Genomic DNA, 23555 nt, shown 5'->3' on the forward strand with positions numbered 1-23555 from the left:
TTCGCCGCTGCGGCGTATGTGCTTGCTGCCAGCGTTTTGACAGTCGTTGTCTGCAGTCATTCAGTGTGATCTATTCATGTTTGTTTGTGCGCGCTCACACCACGCTTGTTCATTCAGTTAGTAATAGTCGGGCCACATTTTCCAACGCACGCTACACATGCAATGCTGCCCGGATCGGCAGTGCAGCGCTACAGGTGTGTCCCTTCGCACGCGCTGCCCACGGGAAGCGCTTCTCATCAACACCACCGTTTCACACGCGCCTTCTCGTGGTCATCGAGTCTCTCTTCATGTCGGTCTACTTACGCCGCAGCACACCTGCTTACTTAATCAGCTCATGTTTACTACAATTCATATTGCTACCAAAGCCGCTCACCTTACTTCGTATTACATTGCTGTGTTGCTATCGCATTCATTGCTTCGCCCTTAGGGCGAAACTGTGACACTTTTTTTGTTATTAACCCCTTTAAGGACGATACATGTAAATACGTGAAAGAAATATTTATTTTCCATCTAAATGTGCAAAACACATATACTAGAATAAGCATAATCAACATAATCAAGTTTCCGATGTACAACCAACAGGCCCAAATCGCCACAATTCTCTCTTATCCTGTGTTCCTGCTCTAAACTAAAGAATGACGCTTGTTGCCTGTCATTCAGTGTTGGTTGAAGACAGCCAGAAACTTCATACTCAGTACTGAAACTCTGCAAAAAAAAAAAAAAAATGTCTGGTATTTTGTCTGTAGGAAGCACTCACCCATAAAGGTTTAATTAAACATTTCGATTAAAAGACACTGTCAATGTATCGTTATTCTCCAGAATCAGATTATCCTATATTAGTTCCTGCATGCCATCCAATTGTATATATTTGCTGTGTATATCTCACCTAGTTTTAATATTTTATTGAAATAGTCTCACGCTTGTTGTGGTGTACCATTGTGTTTCTTATATTCCTGTGGACGTTATTGCTTGGCCACTGATTGTCTGATGTACTACCTGGAATGCTGATCTTTGTTAGGAGACACGCAATGCTTGCCTCTGCATCTTGTGGACATGTTGTATACATGTGTGAATAAATTTGATATAGAAATTTTCTGTATGCCTCCCTTGCTTCGTTGACTGGCGTTGGCTTCAAATAGTTCATACTGAAAAAAAAAAAATGATGAGCCACAAGCAGCAGTTCTTCAAAGTTGCATTAGCTATTGAAATTGCTCACATTTCTTTTTTTTTTTTACCCATCTTTGAGCTTGCTTTCTAAGAAAATAAGTGCATTCTGTTTTGTGTAGGGATGCAAAGGGAAATGATCAGTTGCAGTTGCCTTGAGCTGTGGCTTTACATCATGGTTGCAGTGGTTTCGAAGTTGATGTGCCGCGAAGGAACGCTGCTTTGGCCAGGGCACTTGCTTTCATCCTGTGGCAGGCGGGCGACTCAAACAAGGCCATCGTGGCAAAGTAAGCAAGTTCATTCGTCACTTGCACTTCGTCCACTTTATGGTATTCTTTTCCTGTACAGCCCAACTGGAGTCAACGTAGCCCAGACTGATGGCATCTTGGCCAGTGATGGCATCATAGAAACTGTGAGTTGGCTGTTTTATGTGGGATTAGCTGGCAGTGACTGCAAAAGCTCGACTAACTCTCTCTTTACAGCTGACGCTATCAACGTTCACATCAAAGGTGGCATTGCAAGAATATTACAGTTCCTGTATATTTAAAGTGAGTCTGCCTATTGCATACAGCAATGCATTGTCTTTTTTTTTACATTGTGTTGCAAGCATGACCTGCTGCTCTGTAACCAGCCCATAGTGACATACAGCTAAAGAGATGATGGATGCAGAAAGGCAAGGACCTAGCCTAACCGAACCTAAAACCTGATACTACTTTCTTTTTTTTTTTGCCATTCTATGTTCACCATCTGTTGTGTTGTGTGACCACCGTGGATAGCATGGAACTTTCAGAGATTATCGTCCTCTAACCAGCGCCCACACAGCAGTGCAGAGATTAAAGTAAATCACCTGACCAAGTCATTCAACGGTACAGCATATAAACGTGAAGGGACCTTAGAAGCCTGTTTGTCTTATCAGACATTCAAGTTAAGAGAAGCGCACAGTATCAATCAAAGGCAGAAGCTACCATAACGTTTAGAGAATTCAGCTTGATGGACTTGGTCTTAAATGGAGTCTACTGTAATCTACATGCCCAGAGGCACACTGGTAGTGGTACTCACAATAGTCTGTCAGTTGTCTTATGCACTCACATATTTTCATTCTTCAGTCATTGTACTGATGATGACATTTTTGTCCTTGAAGCTGCAAGAGGAAAATTGTTCAAGCTGCGTTGCTTTCTTGATATCTGTCCTAATGACACATGGCTTCGAAAGGCAAGCTTTTTATGCAGTACTTTCCTTTTTATATATATATATCCTCACACCATGTGTGCAGTAACTTTTTAAATGATCAAGTGTGTTTTTAACTCATTTAACTAACAGGATACGTGAAGAAATGGACGAAAGAAACAGCTCACTTATTGGAAAGCACAGCCATTGTAACCAGGTGATTTCTTTTTTACTTACCATAGAACTTTGCTTTGCATGTCTTATGTGTGTGTCATTACATTGTCGTTGCAGCTGAACAGAAAAAGCAGCTGGGAACAAAAAATGGGGATGGCCATGCACCAGTTATCATTTTTGCTATTGCCTTCATGGCCTCGGCATTATTTGAACAAGCTAAAAGCTGATAATTTTGCAATAATATTAGGCACCTGCAACGGCTCTCAGACAGCTAACAATGGCTGTCCTCAACAAAACGGACACTGCCCTTGAATGCTAGCTGTGACCATGGCTTCACAGTGCTACAGAGTTAGTTTCAGACCCCTATTGTGCTTATGCATATGTTTGTATTTCTTTCAATTGTGTTCACAGCATACGCAAGCTTAAGGAAATAAGGGGTAGCGCTCTTTCACTCTCTGCCTTTACCTTACGAGATGTGTTCAAAAAGAAACCGAACTTTTGCTATAACACCTTTACTGCTTATGGTACATTTTAAGTGCTGTCCCCTTCAAAGTAGTCCCCTCTACTGGCAATGCACTCTTCCCATCTTTTCTTCCATTTCTGGAAAGCCTCCTGGAATGCACTTGCTGGAATGGCATGCAGGTCTTTTCTCGCATTGTCCTGGATCTCTTCTATGGTTTCGAAACGACATCCTTTCAAGGTAGTTTTCAGCTTGGGGAATAGAAAAAAGTCTGCTGGGGCGAGGTCCGGAGACTATGGTGGGTGGGGCACAACAGGAGTGTGGTGTTTCGCTAAGTAGCTGCAGTCAAGTAGCTACGTGTGAGCCGGGGCAATGTCATGATGCAACATCCAAGCCTAATTTCCCCATAATTCAGGCCTCCTGCTGTGCACAGAATCTCTCAAATGTGCTAGGATTCCCTGGTAAACTTCTTTGTTTACCGTCTGACCATGTGTCACAAATTCCTGATGGACAATGCCTTTGGAGTCAAAAAACACAACCAACATCACCTTCATTTTTGAGCAACTCATGCGTGCTTTTTTTGGACGAGGAGAACCTTTGGCCACCCACTGCGATGACTGCACTTTCATTTCAACATCATAGCCATAAACCCATGTCTCATCGCCTTTTATGATGTTCTTAAGAAAGTTTTCATCGTCATTGGCAGCGGCGAGCAGTTCCTGGCTGATTTCAACATGAGTCTGCTTCTGTTCAACAAATACGCACAAATTTTGCACTGACACGACGCATCCCAAGTTTGTCACTCAAAATTTCATGACATGATCCTACGCTGATACCCACTTCGTCAGCAACTTCTCGAACAATCAAACGACGATTTCCATGAATCAAAGTTCAAACTCTCTCGACGTGGTCATCGTCTGTGGATGTGGAAGGTCGTCCAGGGTTGGGATCGTCACCGACCGACATTCTTCCATCTTCAAAATGCTTGAACCAATCATAGCACTGTGTGCGACTCATACAGTCGTCCTCGTATGCTTGGCTAAGCAACTGAAATGTCTCTGAGAAAGTTTTCCCAAGTTTGTAGCAGAACTTCACACACACACGCTGTTCTTCCAATTTCTTCATTGTCACTTTGGCACCAATACGAAGAACAGCTTGTTCATGTGCTCACTTCAGTGGCTGTAGCTGGCCAACTAACAGTCAGAGCGAAATGCAGGAAATGGCAGTCTGTTGTCTAAACCTGCTGCTACATGCGCTCAGTAGCCGCAGCGCGCTCCCTCTGCCAGTTGGCGCACTATTTCAAAAATTCGGTTTCTTTTTGAAAACACCTCGTATATCCTCAAATCTGTGTGCACTTTTGAACAGCATAGAAATGAACTGCTACCAAGTTGCTCAAGCTTCTCGCCCTTCTCTAGTCAGTCATACATTAATTAAAATGGAGCATGCTACAGGGCTACCTGCACTGCTTCCATGACAGCCCATCACCACGCACCTTACCATTTTACTGCCCTATTGGAAATGTGTGCTGTTAAATTTTCACAAATGGCCAATGATTAGGGAAAAATGTGTGCTCAAAATTTCACTGTGGGGTGAAATCATAAGAAAAGTTAATATGGTATCTGATCAAGCCCTGTCAGTGCTAACTTTGCCAGCATCGCTCTTGGTTAGCAGTGGCAAACCGGCCCTCACCTGATTGCCTGGTTGAGTTGTTATTCAAAGTTCGTTGCTAGCTTTCTGCACATTTAACACTGATTAGCTCACCAGTCTGTGACAGAAATGTGCACACTAATTAAGTGTTTTTCACATATATCTAAGAGGGGCTTAAAGGGATACGGACACAAAAGTTGGCGGGTGGTTTTTTGCGTCAGGACAAAAGTTGAACTGTTGAAAATGACGAATACAACAAGCTGCTTTGTAAAAAAGAACGAGAAACATATTTTTTTTTTTTTGATTCTCTGTTGCACCTTGCCTTCAAGCGGCCGCCGGCAGAAGCTGAAATTTGACGTCATAACACCCACCCACGCGCGTGGCCAAGGTCGGCCACAGCCGTCGCAGTGTTTCCGGGGGTATCGATCCCTGGCAGCGTTTGTTTAACCCCTTTCGGCGATCTTCACACGTGGTCCATCCGAAACATTATCCCCGTCGGCGCTCGACGCAGCTGGTGCGTCTTACATGCGCCTTCCCGCGGTCGTCACTTGGTATTGACGCGTTCATTCATTTCCTTCCAGAGAAGGAAATGCCCAGACATTGCTGATAACAGCATCGTCGGTCGTGACCACGCCGTTGCACACGTTTACCAGAGACGAGAAGATGCGTAAACTTTGGATACCTGCCTGTCAGCCATCACGCACAGCCTGGAGGCCTCTAAAAAATGACTTCATTTGCGCGGACCACTTCGTTGACGATGATTATGTGACCAGCCTGGCTGTGCTGAAAAACCTCGGCATGCCGCTCAAAAGGCAATGCTTAAAGCCTGACGCTGTGTCATCGGTCTTCTCACGAAAACGCAAGGCAGAAATGATCAGCAGCGCATTGGAAAAGAGGAGGCGAAAAGGTTTCGGCACTGTTTTCGTTCACTTGCAGCCTTCTTGAGCAGTGTGAGGGCGAGGCTGGGGCTTGATGCCCGAGGCTGGGCACGAAGGCAGTAATGTCTTTAAAAATGTTGGCAAAGCATAGTAAATTAATACAAGGCTTGCGAGCGTGACTCACGAGATCACACACACACACAGCTCTGCTTCTCCACAGGCTAAAAGCAGAAAAAACTGGGCAGAACGCCAGACAGGTGCTTCCATCTGTCGGTCGGCTGGCGAAGTGGACGTGAGAGTCTCGAAGGTACTGATACCTCACAGCAGTTGCTCATACAGACGGCATGATTCAGTCATCCACGCAGTGCTGAAGTACCCCGCAGCTGCCTCGCCTGCATGCGCTCTTGAAAAAGCAAGTTTACAGAGGAAATGACAAATAATTCTTGAACAAGTGTCTGGCGCAGAGTGAAATCTTCACGCTACGGTTCGCGAAAGCCTGACCGGCACTTCCATGGCCGCCTGCTCTTCTTCGTCACTTGACACGGAAGGCTCGTAACCGTAAGCGGTAATATTTCTTGCCAAGTTGGAATTGTCCTCGTCTTCAGATGTGTACTCATCGCTGGTAGAGGCACCAGAACTCTAATCTATGCTCGTGATGGCGCGTCGGTGCGCTTCAAATGACCGCGGCCGGCCAGCTGGCTATCCGACGAGGGTGTCGTCACGTCACGCCTTCCAACTCCCATGGGTCGGGCGGCGAGGCGCGCGCTCACAAAAATGACAAAAATAAATCCATCAGCTCAAAAATGAGCTAAGTGACTACTTCTTTTCGGTGTAATCACACACTGAGGATTCATATTGAGCATTTTCGTAAAATTTTCAGATTTCGTGTCTGTATCCCTTTAATTGGATTTGTGATCTAGGTCCTGGTTTGGGGAGGTGGTTCTTGCTTCAATTTTGGTGAACTCTGCCATTCACCAATTATATGTACTCTGAAGCTGGCATTAGGGGGAGAAATCAGAAACAATCTAATTCCTGTAGAACATGATGAGGGTGAAAAAGAAAACGCTAGTTTCTGCAAAAAAAAAAAGAAAACAATGTAAAGGTAGCCTGTGCACACTGCACTGTTAGGTGAACAACTGTACAGACATTAATCTCTAAAATCTAGATTTAATTATGATGTTTAAATGGAAACTGGCTATAGTTTTGTGACAGGCGATAGGCAACCTAGAAACAGCCTGAATTATATGTGCTGTTGCAGCTTATGAATTTGGGTTCATATTCACAAAACTTAAACCCCGGAGTGTTTTATTATTTTGACGAAGACGAACCTTATCTTTTTTTTATGGCTTATTTTCTAACTTAACGCCATTGAAAATCTTTCTAAAGCCTTTTGAACCAATTTGCTTCATGTTCTAAGCGTGACAACTGATTTTGCCTCCTCACTATGCAATATATGCGTATTTGTCATTGCCACAAACAGTAGTTAAAAACGAGGAAAAATGCTTTATTTTACCCTGTTTCAAAACCAAAATGTTCCTCACCAAAGAGGTTCTTTGTGCATTCTTGCACTTCTAGGTCATGAATTGTGTAGAGCTTCATGAAGCATGGAACAGCGCAGAGAGCTTTGCCACAGGGCTTGCATCACATCCTAGTTTCCTTCTTAAGCTGCTATCATCATCCTCTTCACTCGAAGAACAAAACTATAGCGCATCGTTCTCATTCTCACTTTCACTGTCACAGTTGAGCAGCGACTTTCTTTTGCACGAGCTGTCAGTGCAGGCGCCATTGTTCCAAATCTACCAAAAGGCACCAAAAACACGCAATTCCAAAAACGCGGTCATAGACCGCTGACAAAGTGCTGCCACCTATGTAATAGAAAACGAAGACCACAATAAACTCGCCCCTCGAGCTCTGAGGAAATGACTGCCAATCTATGTTGTAGAACACGAATCAACGCAACCGTCGAAGACCTGAAAAAATTCCGACACCTATGTAGTAAAACAAAAAAGAGCTAAATAACAACGGATTCAAACGCTGGCACTGCAGCCTTCTATGTAGTAGAATACAAACTAAGTGGACATGCTGGGATCGTCCAAATCGCTTTGAAAATGTGATTATTGCCATTAAAGAGCTGAACTTGTCCAAAGCAAAATTGACAAGTATTGTGTTGACGAGCTGAGCTCGTCAAAAACATTTAATAAACAAGCACTGTCCTCTATAGACCCCCAGCACGATGATCCATGTCATCGTGCCACTTTCTGTAAAAAATGTCGGGTGCCCAAATACTGGCCTATTTAAGATATGCTTTTGGAAATACAGGGCCTGATAATTGCACCTAGTTGCTGTACTTATGCTAATGACACTACTTTGAACTTCATCTCATATGCCTATTTGCAAATTCTGCATAAGAGGCCCTGCAACACTTTTTTAAAGCCTCTATTTTTGCTCTAGACCTTTTGTTAGCATGTCCAAGTCTTAATTAAGAGGGAAAGGAGTTATGATAATTAATGCATACAAACCTAAGTCCTTTTGGTCACAGAAATATTAAAATACAAGGAAAGTGAGAATAACCCTCGGCTCCAATTTTCTCAGCTCTGGATGCCGCATTTTACTCTCCCAGTGTGGCGCCCGATAGCCGCAGAGCAACAATGTTACGTAAAGGAAGTTGGCGCGCCATGGTTGCCAAGCCTGCTCAGATTGTTGATGACGTTTCCATGGCTTCCGCGCATGGACAGCGTGGGGTTCAATCTCAGAGGCTATGGTGTCATTTTTATGGCTACAACTGCTTCCGTGAGTTGGCCATTGATAGAGCTCCATGTGCTCGGCATGTTGATGTGTCACTGCCATAGTTGCAACACATTACTCATTGATGTGTGATAATTAGGCGATATACTTAAAATGGTAATAAATGTAATGCCGTAGTGTAATTTTTTTTTTGTAGTATGCACAATATCCTGCAAACTTAAATTGCACATTACATTTTTAACTAATTACCATAGTGCCCCACATTCACGTTATGTATGTCTCACGAAGTGCACGAAATCGCCACGTCATGACGCTGCTAGTGGTGTCCCCCAACGAGATTTCTCAAGAGCGTTGCAGGCCCCTTGTAAGGGGCTGTGTGTAGAAACTCCATCCCATAGATGCTAGGCATCATTTGCCTAGATGGAATTTCACTTTTTTGCTTCATTTGATGCCTGGCTTACTTGGGTCAGGATAATGTAACGTTTCTATTCTAATGCTATTCCTTTTGCACGCTTTGTGAATTGTCTAAGCGGCACTCTGTCCATATTATCAGTGGGATTGGCTGGTTGTTAATGGTGGATGATTAGAAACAAGCTAAAGCAATGCAAAACCTTACATTAGATGTATCAATCCTGCTCTTTCAAATAAAAAATTTCAATGTATATATGGTTATATATTATAATATGTATATGATTTATTTTTGAATCTACATGGGTGCAAAAATTTGATAACGTAATTGTGGCTGATTAGTATGAGCAGTATGTAAACTTTCATGTGCGATATCATAAATTGCACTGCGGGTGTGTCTTAAACTCAATGGGCCTCTGCGATTATCCGTCCGTGACAGTCCCGGACCAGTGCTTTCAGCCAATGAGTGTTGCGTGTGCAGCTTCTCCGACAGTCCGGGACTCTCAGAGACGGATAATTGAAGAGGCCCAGTGTTGCAGGAATAATTACAAATTACAGTAAGGTGCGCTAGCACTGCAAGGTTATCAAGATAACTGAGAGTATGTCTGTCATAGTTAAAGCAGCGTAAAAGTATTCATATGAATGGTTCATAAAATAGCTGCAGAAAATCTATCAATGTATGCTGACAGTTACGATAAAGAACTAACTCGCAATCGCTTTAAAGAGCTTGATCTTTGTAAGCTATAGCAGCATTATGGCCTTGGTTAAGTGTTTGCTACAAATTCCCATTTGTCTGCTGAAATCTTTTGCAGGAGGTTGTCAATCTTTTGCTCGTGGGCGTGGCCGTCACGAACGTCTTCGACAACAAGCTGTGTTTTGGCAAAGAAGAAACAACTGTGCTGAGGGGCATCACATCGCGGTCAAACATAGGTTTGCTCTCACTCTATGAACACTACAAGTCCTGCAAGGTAGGTCACCATATATATATAGTCTTTCTCTGCATGTGTGCTCACATTCTGTACGTATTGAATGTCTGAAAAAAAAAGAACATTTATCAAAAGCCATAGAAGTAAACCCTCAGTGTCATCGTTCCATCGATAAAAAGAAGTGGTTCATACAAGGGAAGACCACTAAGGGCTCAAACAGCACAATGCATGTAATCCAGAGCCACAAGCACACTAAGTGTGGAGATTGCAGTCCACTTACTACAAACAATGACCAAGCATATGCACACTGTGACCTGTTCTTCAAGAGGCAGTTGCCATGCAAAAGCAGTGAGAAATTCTGTTACCCAACACCAGCGTATGATTATTGTTACTAATAAATTTAATTGCAACATCAGCACTTAGTGTGTTTCTTGCGGTTTCGCATTTAACTAATTGCGTCCTCAGTGGTCTTCACTCGAATGCACTGCTCCTATTGCTGTCTTTTATAATGCTGCAATAGGAAAGGTTACACAGCTTGCTGGAATATACTTGCAATTTAGCCTCCTCTGCCTGATGGGCAGTGTCCTTTAAATGATTCTGTAAGCTTTCCCATAGAAGTTTCGTGACCATAAGGAAAAAGTTATCAAAGGTCTCTGCTTGAAGCCAAGTGGAGAAAGGGCTTCCACTGTTAACAGTGGCATTGAGGCTGTGCTTCGCTAGGCCTTTATAATGTGTTTACTCCATTGTAATGTGCCCTTGGTTGTAATGCACACACAATTTTCGCAGCTTGAAATGAAAAATTCCATGTCCTCGGTTGTAGCACACACCCTGACTTTCATACTTTAGGAAATGATAAATGCAATGCCTTTGATTTTGGCTCACCAGTTTTTCATGGAGAGAGGGGGTAACGGTGACTTGTTCAGGCCAGGAAATAAAAGACTGCATTTGAGTTGCAGTAAACAGGGCGCCGCTCGTCATCCTTCAGAGGCCTCCTTTACACTATCTACCACTTAGAATATCTCATCTTTGGTACCTTCTGTCGTATTTCGGATACCACATTTAAAAAACCTTTCAGTTCTTGGCAGCCTAAAGCTTGTGGAGCAGGCACAAATCTACTGCAGCTCCTACAGCTGGAATGCCATTCTGTCAGATGCACGCAGATTCCGCTGTGTTGTTGAATGCCACCATGGTGGCATTTTGAGCTAATCAGAGACAGTGTAGCCCTCGATTGAGCCAATCAGTGATGAAAAGATGGTGAATTTGATAACATAGTTGAATTTGACAGTTCCCAGCATGACATTCCTGCAGCTACATGCGGACTAAGTTGAATTAAAAAATTTTCGATGTCACTTATGATAGCATGTCACTGTTGCTGCGTTGGTTTCTTACTCCAATGTTTTGCAAATGTTCCTTTTTAGTAAACATTTCAGGAAATAAAGGGCACATTAGAATCAAGTAAAGACAGTAAGTTTTTTAAAACTGTCTTTGACCTATTTATATCTGTAGTAAGTTAACGTGACCTTGTTCACTATACTATAGTCGCATTGTTTACAGGATAGATGTTTAAGTTTGCTTTCATTAGAATCACTTCTGTTACCCCAAAGTTGCTGTTTGGGATCACTGTGACTAAGATGATACTGCTTCCAATATAATACATAGAACCTTGCTTTGTGCTAATGGCAATACTATGTTAAAAAAAAATGTGCATGCACTAGAACTCTTTATTGCTACTGCAGCATTTAGAAGTGTTGAGTGAACCTTCATGCCACTTTGCTGCGGCTCCCCAGAGCAACATTTGTATCACACCTCTGACGTATCAAATTCACAGCATCTAGTGCAGTTTAAAAAGGAATAAGAATAAGAAAGCGAAACATTGGGGATGACTTTATTTGTTGCACATTTTGCACTGTCATTTTGAGACAAATGTGTGAACTTCAGAAAAACATTACTTTTGGCGAATGCAGAAGGTGTAATGGTAGAAGATATTCTTGGGGTCAGTATTGGCATCTAAGCATTTTCAGCTTAGAGAACTTGCGCGTGGCCACTTCTAAACTCAATCACTTAGCATGGTCACATTATGTTGTAAAGAAAATGTTTCTGCTTTTATCACAGTTCTAGAAAAAAATTTTTATTGCTATGTTGTTTAGACCACACTTCAAAATAACACTGATAACAGATATGGAGGACATCTAATTTGACCTGGCCAGACCGCATACATTCCGCTGTAGATAAAAGAACTGCAGCCTGAGTGGTCACAGTTCCTGTGTTTGCATAACATGCATAACAATTTTTTTTCTGAAAACAGCTGAGTGAAACCTGTATAGCTGATGTATAGCTGATGTCACACCTTGTTGATACAAAGTGTGACATATCACTTACTTTCTTCTTGTTTAGCAGCTTTGGCGGTTCAGCGAATTCTATCTGATCTCTTGAGTTACACTTTCACGCTTTGTCGTTTCTTTATTTGGTCCTTTGTTGCTTTGGGAGAGCTTACCTACCTGTAGAAGTGCGCAACACTGGGCTAGTTGGTTAAGCATGATCTATAAAAAGGTGAAAACAGCACAAGAACAATGACACACAGAAGTAGAAAGGCACACCACAGGCGCTGACTAACAACTCAAGGTTTATTGCGGTGGAGCAATAAAAGAAATATGGGGGTGGGAAGGCAACAGACAGCGATTAACCGAACCGAAGCAATTAACTGAAGAGGTGAAGCTTGTGTAAATGCCCCTTCCTTAACGCGCAGTGAAAAAGAGGTTAGCTACCTTGAAAGTGCATAAGAAATCAGTGCACGTGTTCCTGAGCATGTTTTTTTAGTTTGATTGCTCTTTCACCCTGTCTGTTTTACCATGAGACAACAGCTTGCTGGTCACATTTCGGCTGTTGCCTACCGACATGGTTGTTTTCCCGCCTTTTTGCAAATGTACGGTTTTTAATTAATAATTTGTGGCTGCTTTTTGTCTTTACCCTGCATGTCTGGTCTGGTTGGCTGGAGATAAGGAAGACATGTTTTTGCTGATGCTTACAAGTCTCTTTTTATTTTGTTGATAGAAGCACACATTTTATCAGCGCAGAGTGTGACATGATGCCGTTCCTCTTTCACAAAAGGTTGGCTCGTACTACAAGGATCCAAAGTACCCGATCTGGATCGTGCTGAGTGAGAGCCACTTTTCAGTGCTCTTTGCCAAGTCATTCCTGGCCCTTGCACCTGAAGACGAAAAGTTTGACCTTTTTTACTATGACGGTCTGAACAAGCAGGAAGAGGAAGTACGACTGACAATCGGTACAACAACCTTTCTCTCTTTTCTTAGCTGTTTTTTTATTTTTCTTAAAAAAATAGGAGAGGCATAGTGCTTGTACTGATGTTTACTGTAGCTGCCACTATCAGGAATCACATACAAATTACAAACTATGAAAGTGTACGACCACTAAGCTGCAGGAAAAGGAAGATTGGCAAGAAATTCATAATTGATAAGGTACGTTGCTTAACCTTAAAACAGAAATTATTTGCAAGTTGGCTTTTTACTTAGCACAAATTGTGTTTAACTGAAAGTGAAGAGGGATACGCACGCCCATTACCCTCGGAGCAGGCTTCTTGGCTTTTAGCTTTTGTAGAGGTGTTATTGCTCATTAGCGTGTTACTGCTGCTGTACGGGTGGCTAGAGCTTAGTCAAGCTGCACATATGCAGCTTGTGCTTGTTTCTCTGGCCATCTATTTTCACAATAACAATGTATTGTCTACGGCAAAAATAAAATTTGTGTGATTGATTGATTGATTGATTGATTAGCTGCTAGTGCTTGCAAGCCCTGGAGACTTTCAGTCCTCCACTAGTTTGTCTAACCCTAGCTTAACCTTTTGAGTGCTTTATTTTTTGTGCATTTCTGCCCACTATGTGCTGGAGGTTTTTCTATAGTGCAACAAATTCATTTTCTGTCTTAAGTAACACATTAGCAAGCTTTAAATTTAGATGCTCTTTATTTGCCGTACATTGCTGAAGATTTAAAATTTCATCTGAAAAAAACAAAAACAAAAGAAACGAAGGCTTATGCTAGTTAGTGTTCCACTGACAACCTGACCTCTTTGTCACCTGCACTGTCACTTGTAAAGACACTTCGTTGTCAGTATAAAAGTCCTTTGAATCAGAGTTAACACGAGTTCTTGAATTTCTGCATTGCTCAAAAAACACACAGGCTGGTTGCACTGGTCTGACATGTCAAAAAACAAGGGATCCAAGCAACACCGGCAATTGATACGCTTTGTCATGCCATCTGTCATGTAAAAACTAAGACTCATGCAGCTTTATTAACCTTCTTTTGTGTAGATGGCACTAGGAGTCTGTGGATGTTTCATCAATTTCTCTCACCAATGCACACGCCTATTGACTTACTGGGTGATGTGTACGGTTTCCTTGTGATAGATTCTTGGAATACGCAAGATGTGTGAATAGTGGGTGGTCCATGCAGTGTGAATAACGCAGCATGGCAGTGTGTGTTCGAGAGACTATTGGCCTAGGCTAGCTGTCTAGTACCAACATTGTGAGCAGTTTAGCTCACAGGACCCAAATGTAAAATACTGTGTCATATCTTTTAGTTCACTACTGTATGTGTGTATGTGTCACTTATAGTAAAACGTTCAGTGACAGTGCATTTTTTAAAGACCAGTGTTTACTATCCTGCTGAAAATAGTGTTCATTGGGTGCAGTTATTTAACAATGCCATAGCATTTATTGAACAGACACTTGCACTTGCTGTGCACTGGACCAATCTCGTAGGCAGGGACCGATTTTTCTTTCAGATGCACATCAACACCCTAGTGATGCTAAGTAATCCCAATAAACAATTAACTCCTGTAGTATCTTGGTCCCCCATTATAACTTCAGCACCTGGTGGTGCAGGAGGACACTTTAGTTACACAGACTTTTATGTTAGAGAATAAAGAGTTTCTCTTCCACGGTTGCTAAATCTGTAATGCCATCAATGAATGACCATTGAAGAAGACTGCAGGAAGGCTTCCAAAGAAAAGGGCTGGTTCACAGCAGAAGCCTGACACATTTGGTCCTTGCATAAACAAAAGAAAGTAAAGGATAGCCTACAATAATTTGGTTTAAGCTCCAGCGCAATGTTTTCATGCCTACCTGTTTCCATTTTAATAGCATTCTTGTCTGAAACAATGCACTAGCATGCTTGGGTGCTTGCTGTCAGGCTAAAAAGCCACTTTGTATTTGCCATGTGCTCAAGCAACGTGTTCTCTTCGAAAAGAAATGCATGCAAGATTGTTGACTATTAATGCTGTGTGCCTAAATTACACCTTGAAGAGAGTACAGTTTTGAAGGTTGCTTTTCACAACAACTGTTGCTATCATTTAACTGAATATGCTGAAAGAACAAACACATCTGAATAATTTTTTTGTGATCCTTATTCACAAATTCAGCATTAAAGGGGACACATGATTCACATGTTAGTTGATTAGCAATATCCATATTTATTTTGCTGCCCTTTGAGATAGCTAGGAGATTGCGACTTTCTCAGTTTGTGCACCACAGTGACAAATGATAAGCATTGTGGTTTGCCTACGCACTCTAACTTGAAGCATATTAAAGGGCCTCTCACCAGGCCATATAGCGAATTTTGGTTTTATATGCTGGAAGTTGTTACGTGCCCTCTAGGGAGCATTCTACCGCAAGAATTTTTCAAATTGGTTCATTAATAGCAGAGATAGAAATATTTCTATGCCGCGAACTCATGATTTCAGGAGGCGAGCGTCGCCGCCAACATAATGCTCTCTCCACTTGGCCTCGTGCAGCCTCCGCAAGTGAAAATCCTTCCGTGTGTTCTCCCATACCGGAGCTGGAGGATTGCGTGACGCGTACGTCACAAGCTCCGCCTTGTTTGCTGCACAGCGCACTTCCGCTGACGGTCTCTCGCACGAGCTGTAGCGTTTGTTTCATTTTGCGCTCTGTGCACGACGTGGGAACAAGCAGAAAAAACGGAACTAGATCTCTCTTGCTGCAGTGTGAAGTAAAACAAAGACATGCAGACATTCGGTTTGTTTGTTTTATTATTTCTCTAAACTTTAATTCGTCTATTGAAGCAACAGATTACACAAATAACAGATGTTGCCTTGAATAATTCTCGAATTGTCACATGTCCCTATGAGCGATGTCACAGCATAGACATGTACGTAGGCGCACTTGCTGATATACGTCATCGCCCCATCTTGGAGCGCGGCGCCCGCGAAGAGAAGGGAAAACGGCGTTTAGTTTGAAATTTCAGCTCTTTCCACGGCACGTAGCAATGTAATTCTTAGCAAACGCAATCAAAATGGCCAGACCTGGTGAGGGGCCCTTTAACTTAGACATATCAGTGATACCCTTTGCAACAGTCATTTTACTCATTTCTTCATTAATTATTCAAGCCTCGAATTTCAATTCTGATCTATGTTAGCAGAATGCTTGATTGCTGTTAAACTTTGCTGAGAACAGGCCTGAAAACTTGCTTATGAACCTTATTTGTGAACTGGGGCTGAGATTATTTTTCTTTGTTGCAGATCCAACAGCAGGCATTAGTAATGAAGATGTTGTGATGACGCCCCCTCTAGAGCTTTGCATCCGAACAAGGTGACGTCTCATGCATGCATGTTCACTGTCAGCAGCGACATGGCACGCTGTAGACTGCGGCACTGGCTTATTAATGGCAAATTGTCGATAATATGAAGTGCTGGAGCATCAAATAACCAAATAAGTTGTGTGGAAATCTGCAGCATAGGCGAAATCTCGTGACAGGGGACATTGGCATCTACGGAAACATATGGCACAGAGCTACTACAATAATTCCTATGACAAATCAGTTCTGCGAAAATTCGCAAGATGAAAATTTGTTTTGGTACGGGGATCAAACCCGAGACCAATGCCTTTCTGAGGCGGTAGCTCTACCATCTAGGAGGCTAGCAGATCGCAGGGCAAGACCAAAGTATTCGACAACTCGAGACACAGGGAAGCACTAAATATGGCAAATCAGTTCTGTGGAAATCGACAAGGTGGAGGAAGTTCTGCGACAGGAAAAAATTGTCATCGACCCACGGTAGCATGAGGCTGCAATCAGGTGGATGACAGTTTCTCCCTTTCTCGGGAATTCATATTATCGTTTCATTAGCCTTCAGCCTACCATCTGCTAGCCTCCTGCTTAGGTCAGTTGCATTTGTTTTGTGTGACTACACAAAACGAGACGAAGACAAGCGCTGGCTTAAAAATGATAAATGCTGACTTTATTGCTGAGATGACGTATGTACCTCATAGACAAAGAAAAATAGCAAATCACAAAAGAAGACCCTCCTGTCCTGGCCAAGAATGCATTTCAGCACTTTGCAATTACACCATCTACCCTTGCCATATGTACAGCCACTATGATTATGTGTTATTTGGTCTCTAAACAACACTTTACGTTTTTTAATGTATCACAGAATTTATAACGATCAGTTAAATAATCATCGGTTAAATATTACTTAAAATTATTTAAAATATAGCTTTTTTTATATATTAATTACGTACACTATTCTCCAACTGCACCCCTTTTCCATAACCAATAACTGCTGGCTTCTTGGCCATTTGCCCATGGTGAATGAGTGCACTTACTTGAGGAACAAGCAAGCAAGTTTTTTTTTTTCTATTATGAGATAGTCTTCTGTCTTGTTACTTTTGCTCGTTTTAAGAGATGTATATGTGTCGTCTTAGCAATAAACCACACCAACGGGAAACCAGCCAGTAGAAATAGCTTTGTATTACTTCCAGGTAGATGCCACTGTCTTTGAATATTCCTGCAAAGGCCAACATATCATGTTTGCTAAACAGAATTTGATACCTTGCAATTCCGATTGGAGTGCAAAAAAGCATGAAGCTCACATAGTAGGCATTTTCAATATGCTGAAGCAAGCTCCCAGTTGTGAATAGCTCAGCAAAGCAGTTTTTAATAAATAAATCATATATGAAATTTTATTCAAATATTTTTTTTACAAGTGTGCTCTCCATAGCCATAATAAAGGTGAAAAAATTGGTTATAATTTTTTTAATTTAGGCTATTGTTTGGGCTTCGTGGGAATATGTGCAATGTGCCAAACTAAATAATGCATAATGATAAGATCATCCTCACATACCAGATGCAGTGGCGAAATTTGAGCTAAGGAAAAGCTGTTCTCCCAAGGAAAGCAAGACAAGTAATAATAATAATAATAATAATAATAATAATAATAATAATAATAATAATAATGCAGTGAAAAATTTTAGAGATCAAACAATGTCAGTATAAACAGGATTAATTTCTGACAGTTCCCGAAGTGCGCTTCATGAACTGGTGCGTGACTGCATGAAATCCAACCGACTGCCATCAGCATATGTAAAGCCATAGCCTCCTATAAACTTTTTGTGCCCGCACAATCTCTCTGCTTGCCTGGCCTCCTCGCCTGGCCTCCTCGCATATTGATAACCCATGGGTGCCCGCTAGGGGCACTGTCAGCTCAGTATACCGACCAGGTTACCAGCAGTTGTAATGGCTGTGCATCTGATAACACATAAGCTCTGCAGTACTTATCTGCACCTTGAAGTAAGAGTGAAACGACAGACTGGTCTTTTACTGCTTGCAGGTGGCAAGGTGCATCAGTGTCATGGAACAACGCTGAGCCTTTGCTGTAATGTCCACTTGTCAGCAAATTCATTCCACTGTGTGCAGTAGCTGCGTGTGTTCCTTTTATCTTTTTTTTATTATATTGAAGCAGTAAAGCAAAATTTTGAGCTTTAATAATAAATATGCTTGTCATATATGGTTAGCTCGCTATAAGGATATGACATGGGTTGAAGATAGTAGTCAGTCTAGTCAGCGTGTAGCATGTTTAATGCTTCCCATTGCACGTGCTCAAGATTTGTATGCGTTTATTAGATGAGGCGAACTTGATGTTCAGGCTTTGCTGCATATGATTTACCTGGCTGTATTATTGTGATTCCTTTTCTTTTTATATTGTACGCATTAAAACTGTACAGGCACATCTTCAGTTGGCTAGAGCTCACGAGCATTGCTCTTTGAAAAAAAGAAAAAGAAGCTGCATTATTTTAAATAGAACCTCAAGAGACTGAAAGTATGTTTCATTGAACAGGACTTTCCTTTATGAGAAAGATACGTTGGGATGCAGCACTATACGTTGTACACCTTCGTAACACTGTTGTCACGAATGTTAAATATAGAGAAGTGAATCTAGCCGCTAGTACTACTTTAATTACAAAAATAAAATGACAAGGTTCTATGGCAACTTGCAAAAAATTTATTTTTCAACTGCTATACTATACTTGCTATGCATTAAAAATGTTAACAACACTTTCTTGCCAAAGTCCTTTCTATCGCTATTTAAGCAAAATTTTGCAGCTTGGTTCTTTCTGAAAAAAAATTTGTTTCATACCTGCATTGCCAGGTCTGCTTCATGAAGTGTTGCAACATCTTCTGTAGCTCAATTTAAGCAAAGGTGCGAAGATTTTGGTTCCAAATAACACACATTCCTTTTTTTTTTCCCTCCATCAAAGTACAAGACCAATTGATTTAGAGGTACTAATTGTTCCCTCTAAATAGCGATTCAATTTAAGAGACTTTCATTTGCCAATATTCTACTATATGTATTTTTGCATTGCCGCTCGGTTTCAGAGACAATGCTTTTGAGCAATGACAACCATAGTCATGGGAGCAGCAGAGTAGTCAAAGCAATATACTTGAACCCCCACTACTACTGTGGCATTAGGCTCTCTTTTCTCTGCAGCGCATTGCCCGAGTGCCCTAGACAGAATTGTGAACATCTGAACTTTCTCAATTTATTCCTATTTAGTATCTCACATTCTGATGTACTGTGCTGGTATGTTGCAACTTCTTCAAGGTGTTGACTTGTAATGGCACCATTAGCACAGGTAGACAAGTGCCAGTGTCATCAAAGATGATGTGTGTGTACCAAGAAAGTGACAATGTAACCGAGTGAAATATTACAGCTAACGCTTCAATTGTTATTAGCTGGCCTTCATCATTTGCCTGTGGTAAAGCTGGTCACTTTTTACAATTTTTATTTTTGTTTTAATTTGTATGTGTTCATGTGTGTGCTGTTTAAGGATTTAAATTTTTTGTCTTTTTATGCTGTTCTTTTGTCTGCTGCTTTGATATTGATTACAAGGCTTGAACTTTCGAGTAGTAATATTTTTCTCATTAGCAGACAAGAAATTTTAATGTCCTTTGTTGTATTGTTTTTGGATCTCATAATACTTTTGTGGCTGGCTGAGAATTCAGATCTGTGACCAGAATTTTTTTTTTTTTTTTGTGAAAGTTGCTATCACATTGTAAATAGTAAAGTAAGTAGCTTTTGCATCTTTGAAGATGACAGGACTGATTTTTAGGGTTAGGCTAGATTGAGATGCTGATAAGCAAGTCCTTGACTTCACATGTGATGTCACATCCTTTGACGAGTTTTAGTAGGGAGTGCGATTATTGTTACATGCTATTAGTACAAGCCGCAAGAGCTCTCGAGACCTATGAATCTAGAGATTAGCCTGATGTAGGGCCCACTGCTATGGCCCATACCAGGACATATCTTTTTGCAATGAAACTTGAACTTTGAGGGCATGCTTTTGCATATAGTAGCACACAACCCATTTTGTCAAAGGTTTAGTTGTTCAAAATTTTGTCTTCACTTGCCACTAAACCCGCTAAATGGCCTAAGGAGAGTTTTGGTTACAAGCCATATGGGCTCTGAACTTTCAACAGATGGCTACTCACTTTGTTAACAGGCTGCATGGTGGTAATCTTCAGCATTACCGCACTGCAAGGAACATTGGAAGACTTTGTTGCATTGCTAGTATCCTTATTTATGGACAAACACCAGGTCACTGGGAATTTTTAGCGAAAATTCATTAAGAAATGATGATGACTTGCTGAAAGTGTCCTTTTTATGATTCAATTGTTCCGAAGTGTCTTCCTTATTATTTTGCGAATAGCTTTAAATTACCTCCTCCAGTGGCAAGTCAATGGTTCAAATGTGAAAGGGAGAACAACCCTCGATTTTCTTAAACAGTATTAGATCTCAAGATTATGGTTTGCTTAGAAAAGTAGCTTTTATGCACCCAGATGGCTCATTAATAATCTGTTTCATATTTCTTTAGAAGTAGCGACTAATGTAATCACATAGTATATCCTCTTCGGGATAAAGTGGGGGCAAGGCATTGAACTTAGCCAAAGTGCCCTGATGAATTTTACCAGGGCAATTTACTGGCTATTTATCTCATTAAAAAAGTTGCTAAGGCTCTAAAAAGACAAATTTGTCATTAAGGTGACTAAAAACTCACTGCATTTAGAGACCTTGCTAAGTTGCCAACACTGCTTCATTGCTGCCCCACGCACAGTGGCAGCAGCTCAATGACTGGCATTCTGCTGATTCTTCATTTCTCTCTACTGCTGATAACAAGGTCATGTCTCTGATTCCCATTCATGGTGGCCACATTTTGACAGGGGCAGAATGCAAAATCACTTGTGTACTTATTTACTGATCCACAACGGTCTAAATAGGAGAAATATATCTCCCCACGCTAAGGAGAGCAATAGATGGTGTTTAAAACATGGCGGCCATGATGCGTTTTAGGCTCTGCAATCACTTTTGTTGCACATGGTTCGTAAAAGCGTAGCCTTTGTGATCCGTTTTTGTTACTCAGAGGCAACCGTCACTAGGGAGCGAATTTGGCCACCATCTGTTCAAGTAATGTTACTACACTATGGACAGGCATCATGCTGATGTCCTAACCAAAGAGTAGGGCGTTTTGTTCAAGAGGTAAAAGCAATTCTTGTGACTGAGCAGGGACCAACTTGTGCCTGCTGCTGAAGCCTTTGTGGTGATTCACTGTTTGCAGATGAGGGCGAGAATGTTCACTGGCAGCAAAATCACAACCATTCCTTTCCTGAAAATTCCGCCTAGTGAATTCTGCTCTATAGACTAATGCATTTTTGTAATGTGACTACACACGTCTGATTATTGCTGAAAACGGATGCCAAGCATGTTAGGAACCTGGAGGGAGGAAAGCAAATGCATTGTGACTGCATTTGACTCCACCATCAATTGCCCAGCGAGGACAAGTGGCACAAGAAACACTGGTGGCCATGCAGTCCAAGTACTATCACCTTTCAGTCGCTGAGCACTGTACATGTGAACTCGGAAACAATATAATTGTGGAACATTTGAGCAACGTTTTGCCATTGTTAAAATATTTCATGAATGTCAGTGTGCTTTCAACTGTAATAGCATCCCTTTGTTCTGTCACAGTCTGGCTTAACAGTATTAGCATCCATGGCTACATACAGTGCCATGTGCATTAGCGAAACATGAAAGCTTTCATCCAATATTTAAGTACTTGTTGCAAGTGCTTGTGACCTGATCAACATGCTAAAGCCATTTCATTCTCGGTACCTTTCATTGCGTAATGTGCGTGCATATTAAATGAATACTAAGGGCAAACATTAAGTTAACCAGTGCTGATAAATGTGTCTGAAATGTCTCTTTCACTGAGAACAAAGTTTTTGTAGTAAAAAGTAATTGTAAATGTAGGATGGGATTGGCACTACCAGTGCAAACATTAAGTACCAGCGTCCATAGCATTGATGAAACTTAGCCACTGGTGATGAAAAAAAAAGTTACATTTGATTTAAAGGAAAATGCAGTTTGTCATATATTACATTACTCTCATACTTTTTTAATAGAATGCAGAACCCTCCCTGTGCAAACTTTTCACTCGAGGCAGAGAGAAGTACGTCCCAAGCCTGGGGTCAAGGGTTGATTCCAGGCCTATGTCGACCCATACTGATCGCGGTGGAATACAAAATTGCTTGTTAAGGAACCCCAAATAGTTGAAGCACTCCACTACGGCATCCCTCATAGCTCATGTGTTTGAAGTGTTATACCCCGTTGATTTCATTTTGATTTACTACCTAGCTCAGCTGATGACCTACGAGATTGCTGTATCAGCTACAAGAGAGATCTCCTTTATGATCCTTTATGAGGGGCAATTTAAGTGGCAGACTAATCATGCGGCCATGTTCATATTCGTCTTTAGTGTCCCTTTAAGTATTTCCAAAGCAGGACATGCATGCATGTCCTTTACCAAAGGATGCTAGTCAGGTGCATTCCAAGAGATTACTGCAAAATCGCCTAAATAGGGCTTGACCCACCATGGTTGCTTAGTGGCTTTGGCATTGTGCTGCTATGCACAAGGCTGTGGGATCAAACGGTGGCCACAGCAGCCACATTTCTATGGGGCGAAATGCAGACATGCCTGTGTACCGTGCATTGGGTGCGTGTTAAAGAACCCCAGGTGGTCAAAACTAATCCGGAGTCCCCCACTATGGTGTGCCTCATAATCAGGTCCTGGTATTGGCACGTAAAACATGAAAATTTAATTTTTAATCTGTTTAAGTGGGTCTTCTCCATCTCATATTACAAAACAAGGTTTGACAGCATATATTGGTGCCAGCCTAGATTGCTTGATCTCTGGCATGTGCAAAATTTTAGCTTTAGCAGTGCTTTGTGTGCAAACCTTGGCTGTCTCAACTGTAGCAATTTGCTTGTGTTGATGAGCCCATTTGTAGAATTTTGCACGGGCTCCATTTTGTACTGAATCCTGTACAAGTTTTTCCTGTGTGTTATCTGTTGGTCTGTCTGTCAGAATTTCAAGCCTCAACTTGTGTGCATTTTGCTGCAATTAAAGATGCTGTGATATCATCTGTTTTTGCAGTTGACTTGAGTGAGGGCAGTTCTTGTCCTGCCCTTTGCACAATTTGGGAGCATGGAAAATGCAGTTTTCATGCCCTCGAGTAGGCTAGAAACCACCAAGCTGTGCTCAAAATATGGCGGCCATTACATTTTTTCAGCGCCAGCATTCGCTCATGGTGATGACTTTGAAGAGGTCACAGTTTTGGAGCTTGTGC

At 41.6% G+C, this 23555-nt stretch overlaps 1 protein-coding gene across 1 annotated transcript in view; it reads left to right on the forward strand.

Moving 5' to 3' along the window:
- LOC119440426 (probable ubiquitin carboxyl-terminal hydrolase MINDY-4) overlaps positions 1–23350 on the forward strand; it is a 28567-nt gene extending 5217 nt beyond the window's left edge. Inside the window, exons 5-13 of the mRNA XM_049662919.1 lie at positions 1350–1451; positions 1513–1576; positions 1647–1712; positions 2306–2376; positions 2485–2548; positions 9456–9611; positions 12678–12852; positions 16117–16186; positions 18205–23350. Of these exons, the coding sequence (XP_049518876.1) occupies positions 1350–1451; positions 1513–1576; positions 1647–1712; positions 2306–2376; positions 2485–2548; positions 9456–9611; positions 12678–12852; positions 16117–16186; positions 18205–18253 (817 nt within the window). The 3' untranslated portion in view covers positions 18254–23350. The remainder of the gene's footprint in view (positions 1–1349; positions 1452–1512; positions 1577–1646; positions 1713–2305; positions 2377–2484; positions 2549–9455; positions 9612–12677; positions 12853–16116; positions 16187–18204) is intronic.
- Positions 23351–23555: the final 205 nt, after the last annotated feature.

This window comes from Dermacentor silvarum, chromosome 2 (assembly GCF_013339745.2).
Source record: "Dermacentor silvarum isolate Dsil-2018 chromosome 2, BIME_Dsil_1.4, whole genome shotgun sequence".
NCBI classification, from domain to species: Eukaryota; Metazoa; Arthropoda; class Arachnida; order Ixodida; family Ixodidae; genus Dermacentor; species Dermacentor silvarum.